Source organism: Temnothorax longispinosus, chromosome 7 (genome assembly GCF_030848805.1).
Source record: "Temnothorax longispinosus isolate EJ_2023e chromosome 7, Tlon_JGU_v1, whole genome shotgun sequence".
Taxonomy (NCBI): Eukaryota; Metazoa; Arthropoda; class Insecta; order Hymenoptera; family Formicidae; genus Temnothorax; species Temnothorax longispinosus.
Window position 1 is genome coordinate 18,418,312 of NC_092364.1, and position 19,648 is coordinate 18,437,959.

General features: G+C 38.9%; 1 protein-coding gene across 1 annotated transcript; it reads left to right on the forward strand.

The window, feature by feature from the left end:
* Window positions 1–5,285: 5,285 nt before the first annotated feature.
* On the forward strand, window positions 5,286–19,345 carry LOC139815585 (uncharacterized). The gene is made up of 10 exons (XM_071782600.1): window positions 5,286–6,208; window positions 6,283–6,911; window positions 7,934–8,120; window positions 12,918–13,090; window positions 13,426–13,488; window positions 13,588–13,715; window positions 14,030–14,401; window positions 15,525–15,868; window positions 16,053–16,319; window positions 16,624–19,345. Exons 1-10 carry the CDS (start codon window positions 5,290–5,292, stop codon window positions 17,064–17,066), a joined length of 3,525 nt encoding a protein of 1,174 aa, XP_071638701.1. The 5' UTR covers window positions 5,286–5,289; the 3' UTR covers window positions 17,067–19,345.
* Window positions 19,346–19,648: the final 303 nt, after the last annotated feature.

Consider the following 19,648-nt stretch of genomic DNA (forward strand, 5'->3'; position numbering starts at 1 on the left):
AAATTTAAGAAATATATAGTTTAAAATATATCTAGTATTAAAATTAAAATTAAAATTAAAAACTTTAACTGATTATCTTGCGTCTGATCAATTATACATATATGTAAATTTTAAGACACTAATAATTCATATTGATTCGAGAGTGTGGATTAATTTGGTATAATTGAACAGAGTCATGCGTAAGGTGCAACGCATCGACGTACATAGGCGTCGTATATACCAAAAATACGTCTATACAAAAAGCTTATAGAAACCAGTCTAGCATCACGTTCGGTATATGATCATGCCTCCATTGTCTTTACGTTTGGTTGAGAAACGCCCATTCAACGGCTGTTTGTATGGATGAGTCCATAACGCTTACGCTTCCATGTTATTTCGGTAAATACTACCCATGGCATCCCATTGTTTCGAGAGTCGAATATTTATGTAAAACAAGCTGTTGTCAAGAGAGTAACATTCTATTACTCGCGTAGATGCAGTATATTGCATTATCCTGCATCGTGTTTCTACATGTTATATATTATTTTATCGATTACATACATTCGCGCGTAACATTTACGATGCGTCAAGTACTTTCCTTAAGGAATCCGTAATAGTCTTTGCTAGATTTTTAAATTCCCTTTTTTTTTAAGAAAAAGAAGAAATTTATTGTTTTTGTATTTTACAGAGACATTGGAAAAAAATTATAGTATGTATTAAACAATGATGTCCATCATTTAAATTAATTACATTTTTTCGATGATATTAAATATCTCTTTTAACAAAATTTCTATGAAAATTTTTTTAAATTATCAGCTGCAAACAATGAAACGTCGATCTGATCGCTTACTACTTCTCGGTAAGACAGTCTCTTAAAAAGGTCCACCGGATAAACGGACTCGAAGAATTTTCGACCGAACAAACTATATTTCTAAGAACTTGTTAAAGCGCTTCCAAAAATATTTATCTTCGCTTGTATCTTCAACAATGTATTTCATGAGACTGTCACAAACGCAGGAAGCAAAAGAATAAAAACATATACTAAATTTTACGAGATTTATTTACTTCCCTGAAAATTATACCTTTTAAACTTTCCGAAGGTAACGCAACTGTCGTAAAAACATAGCTGGTCGTTATTATTCGTTTTTACTTACCTTGAAATTTGGAAAATTTAAATAAACATTATATGTGTGTGTTTCTTTCTGTTTCAGATATTCTTAATACATTTTTATAAATATTATCTTAATAATGACACAGAGAAGTTTTATATTTTAGTTTAAAAAAATGTTTACATAATTATTTATATTAAATTAAAATATAAATTTAATGTTATATCTAATATTTTTCACAAAATAGATAGATTTGTTTTTAATACTTAAGAAAAATAAAAATTTTGATAAAGTAATCAGTTTTATTCGGAATAAATGCACGACGACAACTGACTTTGATTGAGAAGGTACATATATTTGCCAGTAAAACAATTGCTTATCATGTCCAATAACAAGACCAACAACAAGAAGTTAATATGCTCCTGAAAGTCTGCTTTAACTGAGCTGAACGTTCTCTACCCTACCTATTGAGTTAGCTCGAGGCTTGCGAGAGTGGGTGGGCCTGACACGCGGTCGATCCAAGAACCGAATCGGCCGGCTGGTACCGGCACGACTGGTAGGGAGAGACCAGGAGAGACGGATGCCGTGTAACAGTCGGGGCCCTTGGGGCCTCTCTAGCGACTCAAGAGGGGAGAACAGGGGGCAAAGGCACATTCCAAGGCAGAACGGCTGCCAGTGAAGGTGGAAGGCCCCAACACTCTCTCACGATATCCTGCTCCGCGTCTTCTCTCCGATTTCGTCGTGGTTGCGATATAACGAATGTGCAAGCTTCATCGAGAAATATCCATATTTTGTTGGGTTCCGGAGAAATTTGTATCTTTATATTTTCCTGCTCCGCAGATCATATTTCGTTGAATTCTGGCAATTGTGCGTGCCCTGCCAGTGGCGTGGTGTGTAAATTGTGAACTTTCCGTCAGTTAGCGACGAGAACAGAAATTATGTATAGTTATTGCTGTTTGTGATTTATGCTACTCGGTATCATCGTGATGTCGATATAAATTTTGTGAATAATAAGTGTGCTTGCTAATCTTTTTGTTTCGATAATTAGCCCTTCAAGAATTCATACGAATTCGTTAGAATTTATTGTAAGACAGACTCAAGACTGTTAATGTTCAATTTCTAATTTTATGCAAAATTATTACGTTACCATTATTAAGAGTGATTAATTTCAAATATTTAACGGTTCCTGTTTTCAAACGCTCCTTTATCAGTTCATCTCTGGTCCACGACAATAATTCATAGAATTAGTGATTGATCTTTCGATATTGTTTTATCAAGAGGTTCCGTATAAATAACCGATTGTTCAGCAAAATTTTACTGTCGTCAACGAACTCTCGAGATTCCTACATCTGTTCCACCGGCTTGTTGCCCCTCTTGCTCTTCGCCGTGGAACTGCCGTCCCTTACGTGACGCTTCAAGAAACATTGCAGCCTCGTTTAAGCGTTGCATCGATTAACGAGGCTTGGGAAGGCAGGGAAAGCGACTTTGGGGCACACCTTTCGAAAATGCGCCATCTCGGAGTCGCAAAAGGTTGTTCCCAAGGAATAACGAGAAACGAGGACCGTCCTGTCGCACAACGAAGCCGTGCATTGTGCGCAGATCTCCGGGTATGCGGAAGACAGAGCGCAGCCGCCAGACGACAGTGATTGAGAGAATCCGGTCGACTTGCAGGGAAACCGATTTGCAGGTGAGCGCAAACGACGACGTTACAATTCGATCGCGCTACAGATTACGGCAGGATTAAGTGCAGTAAGCGCGATTTCGTAATGCGCGTGCGAAACGCGGGACTTGTACCACCAACGAAAAGGTCGTCACTTCTTCTCACGATCTTGCGACCGCACCGGCGCGGCGAGCCGTATCTCGATGAGCGACCTGGAGAAACTCTTAAGCGTGATTCACATAATCGATTATCGTTCGCGGTCCAACAAGCAAACTTTTGAAATTTTATTTAAAAGATTTCTATACATATATAATATTCTCTCGGATGGTGACTCGTATTTCGCACATATGTTAAAACGTTCGCCGCAAATGTCGGAAATTATTTTTATGGATATTCCTGTTCAGAATTCTTCATTTCACGATTACGATTGCTCGATTGATAATTTTGATCGATTAAATTGGGTCAAATTTATAATTACGCGAATCACACCGGAATGTTCTTTGTAAGAACGTACGTGCGATTACGTCGATGAGCGAGCGCGATGACCATCCGACCATGCTTTCCTGGATAAGCGAAATTAAATCCACGTGTCGCGGAGATATTCCCATTCTTGCCGACTACCGCGAGATCATCGAACGACAGAAAAAACTTGCGGCGTCCGAGCACAAGCCATCGGCATCGAACTTGACCGTGGCCTTCGAAGTCTTTGCGCTCGTATAACGAGATACGAGGAATGTGAGCGGCCCGGAGTCACTGGTTGTACTTACGACGACCACATCGGACTGGTTATAGCAGCTAGATGCCCGATATCGGATGAACTCGACGTGATGTTGGAGCGTAATCAATTTCGGATTTTTTTGCGCACTTTTTTATTTTTACTAAACTTTTCGCGCGAACGAGCGATATGCACAAATTAGAATGAATTTAATGAGTCCCAAATAATCTATGTATCTAACATTGATTGCAATCTTATATAATTATTAAAATGTTAGAAAAGACAGATCTTATAGAAAATAGAAGTTTAGCAATTTTAATGATATCTTTTGTTCATTCCGATTAAAAAAATTAATATTTTTCCGAATATGCTTAATATTATGCTTCTTAAATACAAATATTTATTTAAGCTGAATCTATTATAGACAACTATTTTTAATAACTTCTACAATTAATTATCTATTTAAATTACAATCTGAGATGTTTTCTCATACCTAGCATAATAAACTTACGATTGAAATCCGTAACAATTCTTAACGAGATAAACGCGTAATAAACCGCTTCAGTGCCTTCTTGAAATTTTCACACAATGCTCAGTCATAAAAGACCACCTCTCTTTTGAAAAGTCATGAACTAATAAAGTCTTTTCAAAGATGTTTATTCAAGTTCGGAGAAAGTCATTGGAAAAGTTTTAACGACGAGTGGTGATAAAGTCTCGCCAGTTTCCGCATCCGACACGGCGCCGTCGAGGCTTTTCATAATTTAAAGATTTGTCAGTTTCATTAACTAATTTTTGCTGACAAAATCTTTTCTATTTTTTAAGGAGTTTTTTCTATTATTTTATATTAAGAGAACTTACATGAGAATTAAAAATATTTGATCCATCGTTAATTTATTTTAATAGTAAATTAACGAATGTTCAATGTTTAATATAAAATTCTAAGATTTTTTTAACGTTCTTATTTTAATTAAAAATTATATTATATTAGTTTAAGAAATCTGTTTATTTCCTGTTATGATCCGTTATCCGGTTATCTGTTATCCGTTTTTTTCGATCTTCTCTTTATGTCACGTCGACAGAAGTCATGCATGTCAAATGGGTAAACTAGATTACTGTTATTTAACAACGGCTCAGTTTTTTATTCGATTGCAAATGAATGCAATTCATTACTGTCATAAACGCGATAGCTCGAGACACGGGTTGGCAGCAACGGCGTTGACATACCGGTCGTCTAGATCAGGATCGATGCGTCGAACGATTCACGAGTGCGTGGTGACCGGTATTCCCTGCGACGAATGGTGGAATTCGTTTTGATGTCCCGCATCGTTGCACTTGATAAATCGTTCTATATTACGAAACAGCGGGAGCTACTGTGAGCAACATATAAAAACAAAGAGCGACTGAGAAGATCCATCTAGCGAGCACTTTGTTTCACATCTTCTTTTATTTATTATGCGACTGACTGATACACTCGTAATTTCTTCGTTCTTTCTCAAGAAAAAGTAAGAAATTATACTTTACAAAGTCAATTAGTCTCTAAAATTTCTTTTTTTTTACAAAGTAAGAGTTATAACATTTATGAAAATCATTATAATTATATCGCAACGAAATTTTTTCTGATGTTAATGGAATTAGAATGAGCTATTGAAAAATGTACGGATAAATCAGAATAAATTAATTCTATTAAAAATTTGCGCATATATATTCGAAGATGACTTATTATTAGGTATTTGAACTGAAGCAATATTCAAATATAGATTGTAAATTTACATCTTACAGATTCAATTTGTATGTTTTTCGTACGTTATTTCATTCTAGATGTTAAAATGTCTCAACCAGAATTGATTGACGATCTGGACGTGCCTGAAAATCCACAGCATCCCTGTCAGTGTTCCACAATCAACAATATGGACCCCAGGAGGGACAGAATGGAAAGGAATATGAATAGCACCAGGATCTCCAACAATCAAGATCTCCCACGAAATCTGGAGACCTTACAGAATGTTTTCGAGCCGGTACGAATATTGGATAGTCCCCATCAAGATAAATCGCAGATCAGTCTCGACAATGCTAGGAACGTCGATCTCCTGGAACATCAAGCGAACATATCGTCTAATTCTAGATCCCTGAATCAGAGCTCGTTGTTGTCTCTTCACGGGCATAATCTTTCGTGTAGTCCGCGTAACTTGGACTTGTCTCGCAATCTGGCTTTCGAGGCGGCTCGAAGAGTCCAGGAAACTTCGACTCTGCAAGACAACCAGCACAGTTTGACCTCGAGTCCTAGTCCCTTGCTGGAGACAGGGCCGAATTTACTCGAGACGACCGGCAAAGAATTAGATAAGCAGTTGGAAGATCACGCCGGCTTGTCGCTGCAGAAGCAGAGCTCCAACAAGGAGAAGCTGAAGAATGTGCAGCAGGTGTTGAATCCTTACCAGCATCATCACGAGGCGGTAGAGCGTGGTGTACATGGACATTTCCATGGCGACATACACGGCCACATTTACAAGCACGCCGACAATTTTAGGAACAACACGAATCTGGACGAAGGCTTGATGGGCTTTCAGCAACATCAGCGACAGCACACGCATCATCATCATAGTAACGCAAAGACAAACGTTACTCACCATCACGGATCCGGGACACATCACACACACGTGCAAGGAATGAACGGACATCATCATGGAAATCTGACAACTAGTCTCACCAGTCATGTCCATGGAAATTCTGGTCCTCTGAACGGATCTGGTTTGTATCTCCTATTTTTACGATCTTCGTATTAATTATTACAGTATATTAATGAGAGTTGGTTGTTGTCGCAGGTTCCAATTCCATGAATCAAACTAGTTGTGCCACCTCTATCGGACACCATCATCCAACGGCGGTGCCTATCGCGACAACGATAAACCACCTAAACTCCCCCCACAGTCATCATCGGCTCAACGCTGGCTCCAGTTTGGCTCACCATTCGAGTCCTGCCTTTTCCAACGATCATCACGGGGCTTCGGGTGCTCTGAGCGGCGCGTCGTCGAACTCGAGCATGATGAACCACGGTGGATCGCCCACGGTGCATCGGCACGTGGTCAACGTCAACAGCAGCCTATCGACGACACCCTTGGGTGGCCACCATCACGGCAGCTCGTCGGGTAGTTTAACCGGTCATTCCAGCGTGAACCATCATCACGTCAGCTCCGGTATATCGTGCGAATCGTCGTCGTCGAACGCTAATACTAGGACGCACAGCAGACTGGATCACGTCCACGATCATCATCATCACCTACAATCGGTGCACCCGTTGCACACGAGTCATCCCGACCCCAGGCCGAGAGATCGGGCGCCGTCGAGCTTGGATCATCACGGACATCTGCACGGTCATGTGCACAATCACGGCCATCCGCACGGGCAGAGCGACACTAAAAACCCGTCTCTTATGGGCATCGACGCCATTCAGGTATGCAAATCTGGATTTACTCCACATAAAAAAAAAATCGCAAAGTTTTCGTGAATAATTGCTTTTAGACTTTGCTACAAAATTTTACATTTTTCTCTCTCCCTCGGTGTGTCTCTTATAATCGTAAAAGGACCGTTTCAAGAAATTAATTAGATCTAGTATGTGATTGCACTTCCATAAATTTTCCTCGTACTTCACCAAATGAGGAGAATGACTTATGCCACCGTTCCGCCCAGCGGCTCGTATATTCCTAGCCGCTTTTTGCCGCCACATCTGAGAAAATACATGTTCGTGAATCGCCATATCTCTATCCGCGCACGCTTGAGTTACGTTCACCGTGTCCTGGCCACGCGAGAAGCTATAAATCGTGTACTAAGCAACGGTTCTGCCCTTAGAGCTTATATCAGGAAATATTTTCAGCCGAGGGCCAAATGTGCAGCGCGCGCACGAATGATTAATGATCGGTGCCCGTTGCAGGGATATTCGAATTTTGCCGCGAGTGCGACAAAAAAATATTTTATCGGGCATTCTTTGCCCGTAACTGTTGATAACGAAGCTTGGTGCTAACATTAAAAATCATACGATCCGTACATCGCTCGAATTTAATGATTATATGACATTCAAGAGTTAGATAGTTAATCATCGAGAAAGGGCACGTTTAAACCGTATATAGTGTCATTACTAATGACACATACACGAAACACACACTGGATATTTACTGCCCGTAAAAGTTAATTATTTCATTTTTAATTATTTCGATATTGCCTTTAATACTCATTAACGACTCATCCTTAATACCCTTAACGATCCGATAACGATACATCTCGATATAGATCGAGGCAAAGTCGTTCCAGACACGATACCACGTAACGACACTATTATTACAACTCATTAAGATATTATTCACGCTTCACGCGATGCAAAAGAAGGTATTTTATTGAATGCTTTTTTTCCAATTTGTTTTGTCAGATCATCATTAAGCTGCCTTGACGTAATTTAACGTAAGCACTTCAACATTTTAGGTTTCGGCTCCAACGAAGAACAAGTGTCAATGTCACGTGATGCATTCCGGAGGAAACAACGGAGGAACCGAGGGCGAGAGTGACGGGGGCGTCGAAATGGTATCAAGAACGCATCAACCTCCTGCACTTCCGCCACGTCCTCCACCGAGACCAACGAGACGTTATGAAACGACTACTGCCAATCAATGTAAGTAACTGCATTTTTGTTTTACTTGTATAATTATTTATGATAGCAATTACGGATGAGAAGCTATACCAGCGAAAATTTATTAAACTCAATGATATATTAAACGTATATACTCATTGTTATCGTTTCATTTTATTACGGCTAAACCTTCTGTTAAATCTTTGAATATAACAATGAATTTTATCGAGCAATTCATATAACATTAAACAGAGTTATGTTTATTATAAGTCTGATATTATCGCGTGCAACATTTCCCATGTATGTCGATATAAATTAATAGTCGATATGGACATTTTTTAACACCCACTCCATATGACTTAATTTTCATTCGAGATTGAAATGTCAGGCAGTCGTTGAAACGTCAGACGGCGTTTCCTGAAAAATCATCAAATGATCTCGAAACGTTGACTGGGTGGTAGCTCCATCCTATGTCGGTTGGTTTCACAAAATTTTCCCGACAATTGCACTATCAGCCGGATGAGGAGATGACGACGTTGGCGCACGGCATCTTATCAGGCGCGGGCGCGCGTTATCGGCGACCACGCGATAGGTTTCTACCCCGTACGCTCGCGGGGAATTGCACCCCTGCATTTCTGCAGAATTTCAATCCCCAACCGCGACGGGTCGCTCGAATCATCCGGGGGTATATCGACCAGTCGATGCTTGCACCAACCGAGAGTAGGACGATCCTCCCCGTGTCGAGCGATGCAAGCGCGACTTGAAAGCGGGCCGATGACACGACAACCATCGCGCTAACGACGTGGCGTTTACGTGTTATGCGAATATGCGTGTTCGTGCATCGTTTCCTTGCTGACGTGATAAAAAAAAAAACAGGATTTATCCTAGATCTTGTGCGGACTTGACAAATTATCACGGCAGCCGCCACCTGTGGGACACATCACAACGTGTCCGCCACTGACGACTGTGAATTTCTCGAGTGCACGATCGTCGATACGAGAGCGGATTTTCATGTCTTAAAAAGGAATAGACGATGAAGATCGACAGGGTGACGATTGGACGATTGGTTTCGGTTTATCGCGTATCCGTGTGCGAAACTTAGTATTGAACGATGATTAATTAAGAATACAGGAGTCGACGATAGTAATGATTTCCGATGACGATTATTGACGGTGAAAGTAAGTTGACCCAGCCGGAAATGCACGACAAACAGGTGACCTTGGAAAATGGAGAACTCTCATGGTGACACGTGACCCTTGTGTAGAATGTCGCAGACACGTATGACAGCAACAGAATATTATATACCGAATAATGCAGCTAGAAATATTGAGCGGTTGCTATATCATATGTTGCCATATTCGCTCATTCATCAATTATAATTATTTATACATATACGATTTGTTTGCAATTTTTGTAGAATAATGAAAAACAATTACCGCGTACAATATAATTATTTTCTTTTACGCGTTATTATTATTTTATTTATGCATTGCTTGTCGTCTCTACTTTTTAATAAATACTAGACATCACAGCGCTACGTACGCGCTATTTAACTTTATTATTTATAAAAATATAATAAAGCTAATTTATGATTAGCTTTATTATATATAATTTTCATAAAAATATAATGATATAATAATTGTGTATATTACAAAAAAAAATTTAATTTAAAGTATGAAAAATATTTTATAAAAATAATACGCGTTTCAACATTGATATAAGCACTCTAATAGCATCAACTAATGCAATTCTGAAAATTGACATTATAAGTAATGACATAAAAAAAAGAAATGCTATATTAAAGAAATTGGCAAAACTGCACGCTAGTAATCTGAATTCAATTCTAAACAATTCACATTGATACATAATTCATTTTCGTGCTATTCTTATTCTATATAAAATTAATCAAACAAATCAGCAATTCTATTCGATCTAGCCAAAGCTATTCGATGCAGTGGCAAGGGAAAATTGTCGGCGGCGCCATGTGACGGCAAGTGATAAAAACGCAGGAATGAGCCCGCGGGATTGTTGAAGATTGTCGTGAGCTGACGCAAAGCGACGCAAGGAAGATGGATGGCTATCCGGTGCTCCAAATAGTGCGTTGTCGCCTCGGAACGGAAATGGAGATGGACAGCCAGGGCTATCCGTTCCCGATGGCGGCACACTCGCACTCGCACTTGCCGCATCCGGCGAATCACGCGCACTTCCCGAGGCCGCATTATCCGCATCCCTGTGGTACGCCGACAGACCCCTTTCGCTTATCAGCAACCCCTTTTTGCGCTCCCTTTGTGCACTCGTGTGCATACTTATTAATAGGCACCGCGTGACGCTGTCTTGAGGCAAGGTCAAAGGTTGTGGCGCCTCGCTCTTTCAACGCATAATGCGCTAGATTTTTACAACATAATTTAAAATTGAGAATTTTTAATTATAAAGTCATCAGCCTTAATCGGCACATTTTGTTTAAAATTATTCCTTATAACTGTTACGGTATTAATAAAGTAATGAACTTTAAACGATTTCTTTCCGTGTAACTTTTTTATCAAGGAAAGAATGGTTAATCGCATGTCTTATCTATCAAGAAATGTGAGAGAGAACAATTTGAGACAGCCTCTGCTATAATATTAGGCTCTATTTCTATTTATACCTTCTTAGACAAATATCAGATCGTAAGTTTTCTGACACGACTATTACTGGAACTGATCCATATTACTAAGCCGAATGTTACAGTAATAGTTGTTTTCGATATATTGACTATTTGTGCCATACATGAAATATTTTTAGCTGTATACGGCACCGAAACAAATTTCGCAATTTCGCAAGGATTTTTCGAATCAGATTGGATTTATATGTACGGCGTAGACCTAAAAAGACTACATGAATCTTTTGTTCCGTTTCTATTTCTGCGGTGGCTACGAAATATTTCAGGTATTCCGTTATACATATCTTGTCACATTAAGGAGAAACAAAATGTTTTGTAGCCTTACAATCTCGTACACGAGGACCAAAGTTAGGCAAACAAACACGAAATAACTAATTCATTCTCCACCAAATTGGGTTGGTATTTTTGTCGAGATTTTTGTCGGCGGTAAATATCACGCAGGTAGTAGGCGTACCGTGTGACAGGTCGAAGAGTAGAAATTGTGTTACGCCCAAAGAAAACCGCAGAGCTCATCAATTTCCCAACCGTGAGTATTCTATAAAGTGGAATGTGCGTACATTCGACGTTAATGTTACCGATTTCTTATAATTCTCCTCGGAAACGTGAAAACGGTGAATTCACCCTCCGGAGAATCCAAGAATAGTTTTCTTAAAAGGATCCATTCGACTTTTTCCCTCCCTAAGAATTTCCACTCCGTAAATTTTATATCCCGCCGTTTTGAACGGTAGATTAGGATCAGAAGACGCATCACGCTCCATGGATTTCTTAAAGACATTTGTCGAAACTCGTGCTTGGAAAAACATACGGCGAAAATCTCCCTCCGGGTCTCAAATTGTCTTTTCATCGAACTTTTATCTCAGGAGATCCTTTCGAATTTTACCCGATATATTTTTCGCTGAAAGCAAATGTAAATATTTGAAAAACACAATTTCTGGTCTTCGGTCTTTATAAAAATATCTTACGAGTATATTTTTAATTGCGTTCGCGCTCCAATGTTCTGTTCTTAATCTCCCAACATTTTCCATGCGTCAACAATATACCCGACTTCAAAAAAAGAAAGAAAAGAAAGTCTTCTGAAAATGGGAATATTAGCTCATTGTCTTCAAAGCTATGCAGTATATTGACGCTTGGGGATTCATTGAGAGAGAACTTTCAATACGGTTCGGAGCACTGGACTCAATAGGAAGGACTTTGACAATGGAAGTCGAACCCGGATGCCGTCAAACGAAGTAACACAGCTGCGTTGAACGTTACAAAAGCAGCGTCGTAGAGATTCCCCAACGCGGTCGCGATAGAAACGGAAATACAATTGGTGGTTTCTGAGTTTCCACGAGCTGCGAGATAGGCGATGAAAGCGATTGAAATTTATTCGTCCAATATTTTTGGATAAAATAAACTATATTTTAAATAAATTGAAGCATCATGTAGCAGTTTGACTTAAATGTGTTTTTTTTTCATCCTTTTTTCATGCATTCGTTAACAAGATTTAGCATTTTTGATGTGTCGCATCTTTGTGATTGTTATCATTTATCATGTGTCTGAAAGGGTCTGTCTGATGGTCTTAAATGTTGTCCTTTGTGCGACTATCGACCCTTTCGGGGAGAAATCCCAGCGGGAGTAAACCGTGCTGGATCCTCGGTTAGCGGGATAATGATTGTCCTCGCGTGAGAACCTAACAGCCGTAGTCCTGATCTGGTCACAATGAGAAACGTGCCGCGAGCGAAATTCCTCGAATATCCGTAGACAGCGATTACCGTCAAACTCACGTTGATATTCGCGTTTCGATAATGCATCGTCTGCGGGATCAAAATTAACTGCAGCCTTGACATCACCGGATTTACGATCCGCGTCACCGATAGCCAAGTGCTCCTCGTGCATCATTTAATTTTTATAACTTTATAAATTGTAGAACTGGAGAGAATATCTGATGCAAGTATTTAGCGAATTAAAGGTATTTTTAACCTTTTTAAAAATATATGAAAAATCAATTTATTGCTTGTCACAATCTTAAGAGTGAATCAGATTGTTGAATTCTCGGAAAGAAAGTTGCAACAATCAAATGGATCTGCAAGTGGATTTAGATGGTCGTAATCTTGCGTTCGTTATCAAAATATCGGCATTCCGTGCACGCGCCAGGCTTTTTACCGAAGCGATTAGAATTTCATGGATCGGTTTTGCAGGTCACACCGGCGAAGGTGGCTGCTGCAAGAAGTACGTTGTCCTTTGCTATCTCTGCGGCGGATTGAGTGCGGCAGTCGGCAGCCTTTTTTTGGCGGTGCACGCGATCCTTTCGGCCCACACGGACAGTCTAGCGCTCTTCGAGACAGTGCCGTCTTACATTCCCGGCATTATGGTGAGAGACAAAAATCAGTCGGTCGTATTACCAAATGCGTCTTGGCGTGCCAATATCCATTCTGATGGTTGTATGCAAAAACATTAATGTATCAAGCAGCAACAGCAGCATCGAGTAAATTAAAACGCCAAGTTTTTTATGCTGCTGGTATAACAATGTATACGACTAATTTCTTTTAATTTTATGAGCTTTTGCACCGCGAATACGTAATGCGTAATGAGAGAGAGAAAGAGAGAGATTGCTTTATCTGTTCAATTAGCACGTGGATAGTAATAGTTGAAGATCGCACAGACGCACGTGATTTAATTGGCGAATAATTAATTTGCCGTTTTCAGTTGATCATGATGGGTTTCTTCACAATGCTGCTAGCTAGACGAAAGCACAGATACGGACTTCTGGTAAGTTCGCCGCGTAAACTTTTCGTCCCCACGGGAAAGCCGTCATTGCCGCTTGCCGCTGACAGTTCTGCTATTAAACTGGGTTTATAACTTTTGCAGATGAAAGTCTGCGGTTCCGTGGGAGTGGTGTGCGCGCTGGTATGCGTGCTCGTCACCGTCACGACTACGGTTATTCACATGTCGCGATTGCAGAACCTTCGCGAGTGCGTTTACACTGCGCGCGCGAGGTACGTATAATCCCTCTCTCGTTTATACATCCCAGAAGAAATTACGATCGTAAAGTGGCAAAGCGCTTCGGCGTCGTTATGAAACCGCCGTATAGTTTGTGAAGATAATAATGTTTCGCATTATGAAAATTTAATCATCCTCCTGCTATACAGTTAAAATCTCTCTCGCGGAAGTGTCAGAATATTAAAATAAATCTTTCTCAATTTACTTAAACCTTTTAAATATATTATGCAAGACTATCGATTATTTTCCAAATGAAAACAAGCCGCTTGCACAGATATTAATTTCAATATCCATGTAATGATTCATACAGATCGTGCACGTGTTACGGCGCACCGCAGTCGAAGGGGGATCCCGGTGTGCTGTTCGAGGGAACGCCTCACTGCGAGGCGGTGCACGGCGCGTTGTCGGACTGCCTGAGGGCCCTCTTCGGCGTCTCGGTCGCCGGTATACTGGCCTGCATATTCTCGTGCATGCTGGTGTACCAATTGTTGAGCCACGAAAAGAAGAAAATGTACTGGGAGCAGTTGGAGCTGAGATGCAGATCGTTGTACGGCCAGGGCGGCACCGTGGGACCGCCGGCCGGGTCCTGCGGATGCTGCAACGATTGCGGGGGTGCGAACCCGTGGTGGGCCCAGACACCCGGGAATTTGTACACACCGAATCCTGATATGGCACCATCCAGGTATGACAACAATATTTAAAAAATAGATGTTTAAAAGCTATAGATATTATTGTTTCTCTTTAATAAAAGTATTAATGTATGATAAAACTCGCACTGACCAAAAAATCTCTTTAAATCGCAAACCCGCAACATCTTTTAAAAAAAAAGTCTGTTTTATAATATCATACAATAAACGTATGGCTATATATATAAATTATAGCTATTTTTAATCAAAAACATCTAATATAGGCCTTTAACTCGATATTAATATTTGATAATAATGATTGCCGCTTATATCCAATGAAACTGATAGATATTATGAATTTCATAAAGAAATAAAGTGCAATAAAATAAATACTAAAAATATAATAAACAAACAAATGCACATTGTATTCTGATAATTCGTTAATATGTACTATTGATTAAAACGGAATTTTTTCGATTCTCGATATTTACAAAAAGATTTTCCAAGTCTCGGGAATGTATTGTAATGAACGACGCGCTCTTTGAAGTTTAGTTTACTTTTATTCGCCGCAGCACGAATTGGCAATAAAACGCACGGCCACGCACGTCAATTGGTTTTAAAGTATACCAGTACAGAGACACGAGTCAGTAGATATTTCTCTGAACACTGTATCCATCGAGATACCCGTCTGGTCTGGCATCGATCCCGGGAGTACGTAAAAAGAAGGGTAAAAGAAGATTATATTTGTATTGCGTATGATTCTCGAATCAATTCGCGCACCGTCAAAGGTTAAAGAACTATATTTCGCAATAGATATGAGATCGATTAGACGATATTTTCATCGATGCAATAATATATATTTACGATAGAAACATACAAAAGCTTTCCAGAAAAAAAATCTTAAAATGTATCGGGATATATAGTAAAACATGTTCCTTCAATTTTATTTAGATGATTAAGTCGATAGAAACGAACAAGATGTAACATTTTATTTTATAAAGTAATAATTTACTATACTTTACTCTTTAAGTGTTTTAATAGAGATAAAAAATTATTAATATATATAATTTATATATTAAAAATTAGAAGAGTAAAGAATGATAAATTTGGGTAAAAATTGTTTTTAGAACGCAAGAGAATCTATAAATTTGTTATTACTATATTGTTTTTCTTCCATAGAAGATGGCGATTACCTTGGTCGAGATCAAGAGGTCCAGCACCGAGCCCAGATTCGAATTATGGTTTTCACACGCAAGCACGACCAACGGAAACCAATGTGGAGAGCGGAACTGGTCCCTATAGTGTCTTTAACTCGCAGTCGAGTGGCCCTTACTCTGTTTTAAATGCTCCGAATGTTCCATACACTGCGAGCACCGCGTCCTACAGCGTTTTGGAAACTCCAGTGCCATTGTGGGGGCCGCCACCTCCGTACAGCGATCCTAACAGTCCCGCCAGACGACCGCAAATGACCGAATCGAGAGCCAGAATTGCTAAGAGAATGGATAACTTCGAAAATAACGAAGGTAAAATCAATTACAACAAACGGTTTTTAAAAGTTGAAATAACTAACTGACAAAGCAATGAATATCAATTAAGAATGAATGTAATCAATTAAGAAAAATATATATAAAGAATCGACAGTTCGTTAATTTTTTGATATTGTATGTTAAAAATTAAACTTTTGCGTTTTTTCCCTTAAATGTTTAGATCATAGATCGAGGTCCGCAAAGCGTCCTTCCGATAATTATGAGAATGCCGAGGAGATCTCTAATAGCACAGATCCTGAGGGCGGGAACGAGGGAACCATCAAAGGTAGGAGAGTCAGAAAACCCTTGAAGGGCGTGGAAAATGGAGCATTTCAGCAAGAAACGAATCCCGGCTCAAAACAGTCCGAGAGCGAACTATATTTCGGTGACGTGTCCTCGTGCTGCGGACCCGAGAGTAGTTTTTACGATCTAGCTGTGGAAAAAGAAGGTACTTATTACAATTCTATCTACGACGATTGTGTGTAACATTTCTTGTAATTAAAATTTTAAACCCATATTACTATATTTATACAGCTAGAGACTAATGTCTTTTTTTATAATTATCATATTTAAATTAAATTTTAAATCATATAAGTGTGTCTTTATTATTGATTATCCTGTAGGAATATTTTTATTCACAGAAATCGTTGATTTAACCCGAAGAATTATTTATTTCAAAATTATTTATTTTCACGATTAAAACATTTGTTACAAAATTTTTTGTATGTTCGACATTCCTGTCTTTTTTGCAGGTGCTGAACGTTCGGAAGGTGTAGACTATCTGGCGAGCAGGCTGGGCAAGCGTCAACTATCGAAGAGGTCTCGATTGCCTCTTCCTTTGCCCGCGGACAATGGCGACATTCCTTGTGACAATTATGCGAACAGCGACGAACCGAGAAGCGCGAGAGGTCCATTCCTCGCTCCCGACGCGCAATACGAGGTGATTCAACAAGGACGTTACTCCTATTACGGGACGAAAGATGACGAGGAGCTGCAGGAGGGTCCGGCGAGTTCCAATTACTTCCGGGAGGACGAGAACGAGAGGGGGCGTGAAAGGGATTATAGGGATTACAGAAACAACCAGGAGGAGGAAACGCCACAGTGCTGTTTGAGCGATTCAACGACTCTGGATTCGGGTTGGCAAAGCGGAGAACAACAACAGTCGGACGATAATGTTCGACCGGTGAACGTGTGATCTTAGACCTGTAAGATTATTAACAAAAACGACAAAGGTGACGAGCGACCATCGATTTCCTGCGGGGAAGTGTTATACGAAAACAATTAAATCGAAATAACGAAGGAAGTGCGCGACAATAGCTTCTGATCTGTGAATAATTTAAATCGATCGTAGGTTGTTCTTAAGTAAACAAAGCGAGTGACTGAAATTGCTGGGATCTAATCCTTTGAACTTAATTGACGGAATAGAGAACGTGGTTATAATGTTCGAGCTTGGCAGATAAGGTCCTAGTCGGATGAGTAGGTTCGCTTTAAAAAGCGTGGCTAAACTTAATTAAACTTAATGCACTAAGTTTAAATACGCAATGTGAACTCTGGAATAGCATGTGTGTCAGTTTATAGTATCGATTTTTCTCCCGAAATAAGTACATTTTTAAATTATTAAAAAAGTTAATTTAAGGACCACATTTCGCACTTTTTAAATAAATTAAGCAGTCACAAATTTAACGCACGACAAATATCGTTTCTATAAATAGCAGTTATTTAATAGTTATTAATTTTATCTTCGGTATATTAAACGAATTACATACTATATTCTTATTCCTTTGTATTAAAATAAATATTTTTATTTCGATGTTATTTACATGATTGATGATGAATTGTATCGATGCCATAAACAGCACACAATAATAAACAGACTTTAGTGATAATTTGTAGTAATAAAAACTATAATAACATGAAACACAAGTGCTAATCTCGATTTCGACGAGAATGAACTGTCATTAATTCCTCTTAAGAAGCTTGCCAGTTCAATATAATCTATATACGTGTAAATTTTTTTTAATTAAAGAGAATAGCCGCGATACACAAGTAGAATACGATCAAGTGATAATTTACTATGTTAATCTTTGATATAGAATCAAGTGATGCGAACAATTAAAACTTGTGCATAAAAACTCGTTGTGTTCAGCATCAGATGTGCATCAACGATCGTAATGGATGGAGTGAAGTTAAAGCAACATCGTTCATATTAAAACATGATCAACTGTTAATCACGTAAGACAAAATATTTGCGGCAAATTCTGTGTATTTTTGCTAATTGCAATGTTGCTCGTATTGCTCGTAGTAATGAACAATATATAGTGTGTATTAAGTATAATCGAGAAATTAATTGTGTGGAAGAGAACGAAAAAGGAAGAATATTAGTTTCATAGTTGTGTGGATTGTTTGTTGAAAATATATATTCGCCACAAACGGATGTATGATTACTTTACTAAAAAATGTTCGTTTTATTAGTTATTCATTTATTATTTCATATTATTTATTGCATTTTTCTTGGGAGTAATGTGCTAGCAATATTTTTACCTGATTTTTTTTTAAAAACTTTACGTCCATTGTATGAATTAAAATTGTCGATCCACAATTGTTCTTTGTTGGATACGCGATAGATACCATGTACAAAAGTGTGCTTTACTCTTGCCAATTAGGTGTTAGATGTAATTCTTAAATAGTCGCTGACTATCTTCGAAATAGTCAACGATCAAACGATATGTTCGTAACTATAAGAAATATATTCATAATGACAGTTTAATTATTTGCGATTAATAAATCGTCTCATTGTCATTCATAATTCTGATTTATTTCTTATTGTTAGTATCTTATATCCGCGACTGAAACGTTTCATTCGGTGCTTTCCCCTCGGTTGAAAATTTTGTACAAATCTTTCGTTTGATGTTTGTATATTATTGTTATCAATGCTTATTAAATCACTATTGAATCACTTCTTTAAATATTGCGCCATTACGGTCGCAAACACTCGTTTTCAGAATCACAATTCTGTGGACCAAGGACAATATAGAGAGAGATCAATCAAACTAATTAGCGATTAGATTAATACTCGTCGGTTGTCTATTTTCGCCGCTCGAGATGCAAACGTGAATAAAATGCATATTTTATCATTCAGAAGCGGCATAGTCAGATTGTAGCGCAGTAGCTTAATGCCATTTAAGTGAATGAAGTGTACCTTAAGGGCGAGCCGCGAGTCGTAGTAAGTCCGCCATCGAACAATGTACTTGACAATGATTAAGAATAAAGGATGATTTTGCGAAGCAAGGCTGCGCGCAATACGACGGATGTGATCCTCTCCTTAAACCGCGGCTTGTTCTTCATATTTTGTCACACAAATTATTCGGTATGTGATAAATGTGATAAGCCGAGGCGGAAATCCCATATAGTATAGCTAAACGTATATGTGTAAATCATATGATAGAAATAATAATATTTATCTCAGAGTATACATATTTCTTTGTAATATTTGCCGCATACAATATTCCTTTTGGTATCCTATTTAAAATGCAGTGCGAAAGCCGGCGAACACAAACGCAACTTCGGATAAGAAAAGAATGTGGGTTTCAAGGTGGTATTATTGCTATTGTTATAATATATAGTTTCCTTAACGAATTCCGGCAGCTTCGTTGGCCAACATCGAATTGCTTGATATGTCGTAACAAACCTTTAACTTTCACAGTGTGTATATGAACGAAAGGCGATGCGTGGCACATAATGATAAAATTTAGGGTGTGATTTTCAGACCGTGAGACG

Excerpts from the sequence above, each read along its gene's own strand:
- LOC139815585 (XM_071782600.1), top strand. The coding sequence starts at position 5,290 with ATGTCTCAACCAGAATTGATTGACGATCTGGACGTGCCTGAAAATCCA. Across the intron at positions 6,209-6,282 it reads TGGTCCTCTGAACGGATCTG|GTTCCAATTCCATGAATCAA; the intron begins GTTTGTATCTCC and ends TTGTTGTCGCAG. Across the intron at positions 13,091-13,425 it reads CTTACATTCCCGGCATTATG|TTGATCATGATGGGTTTCTT; the intron begins GTGAGAGACAAA and ends TGCCGTTTTCAG.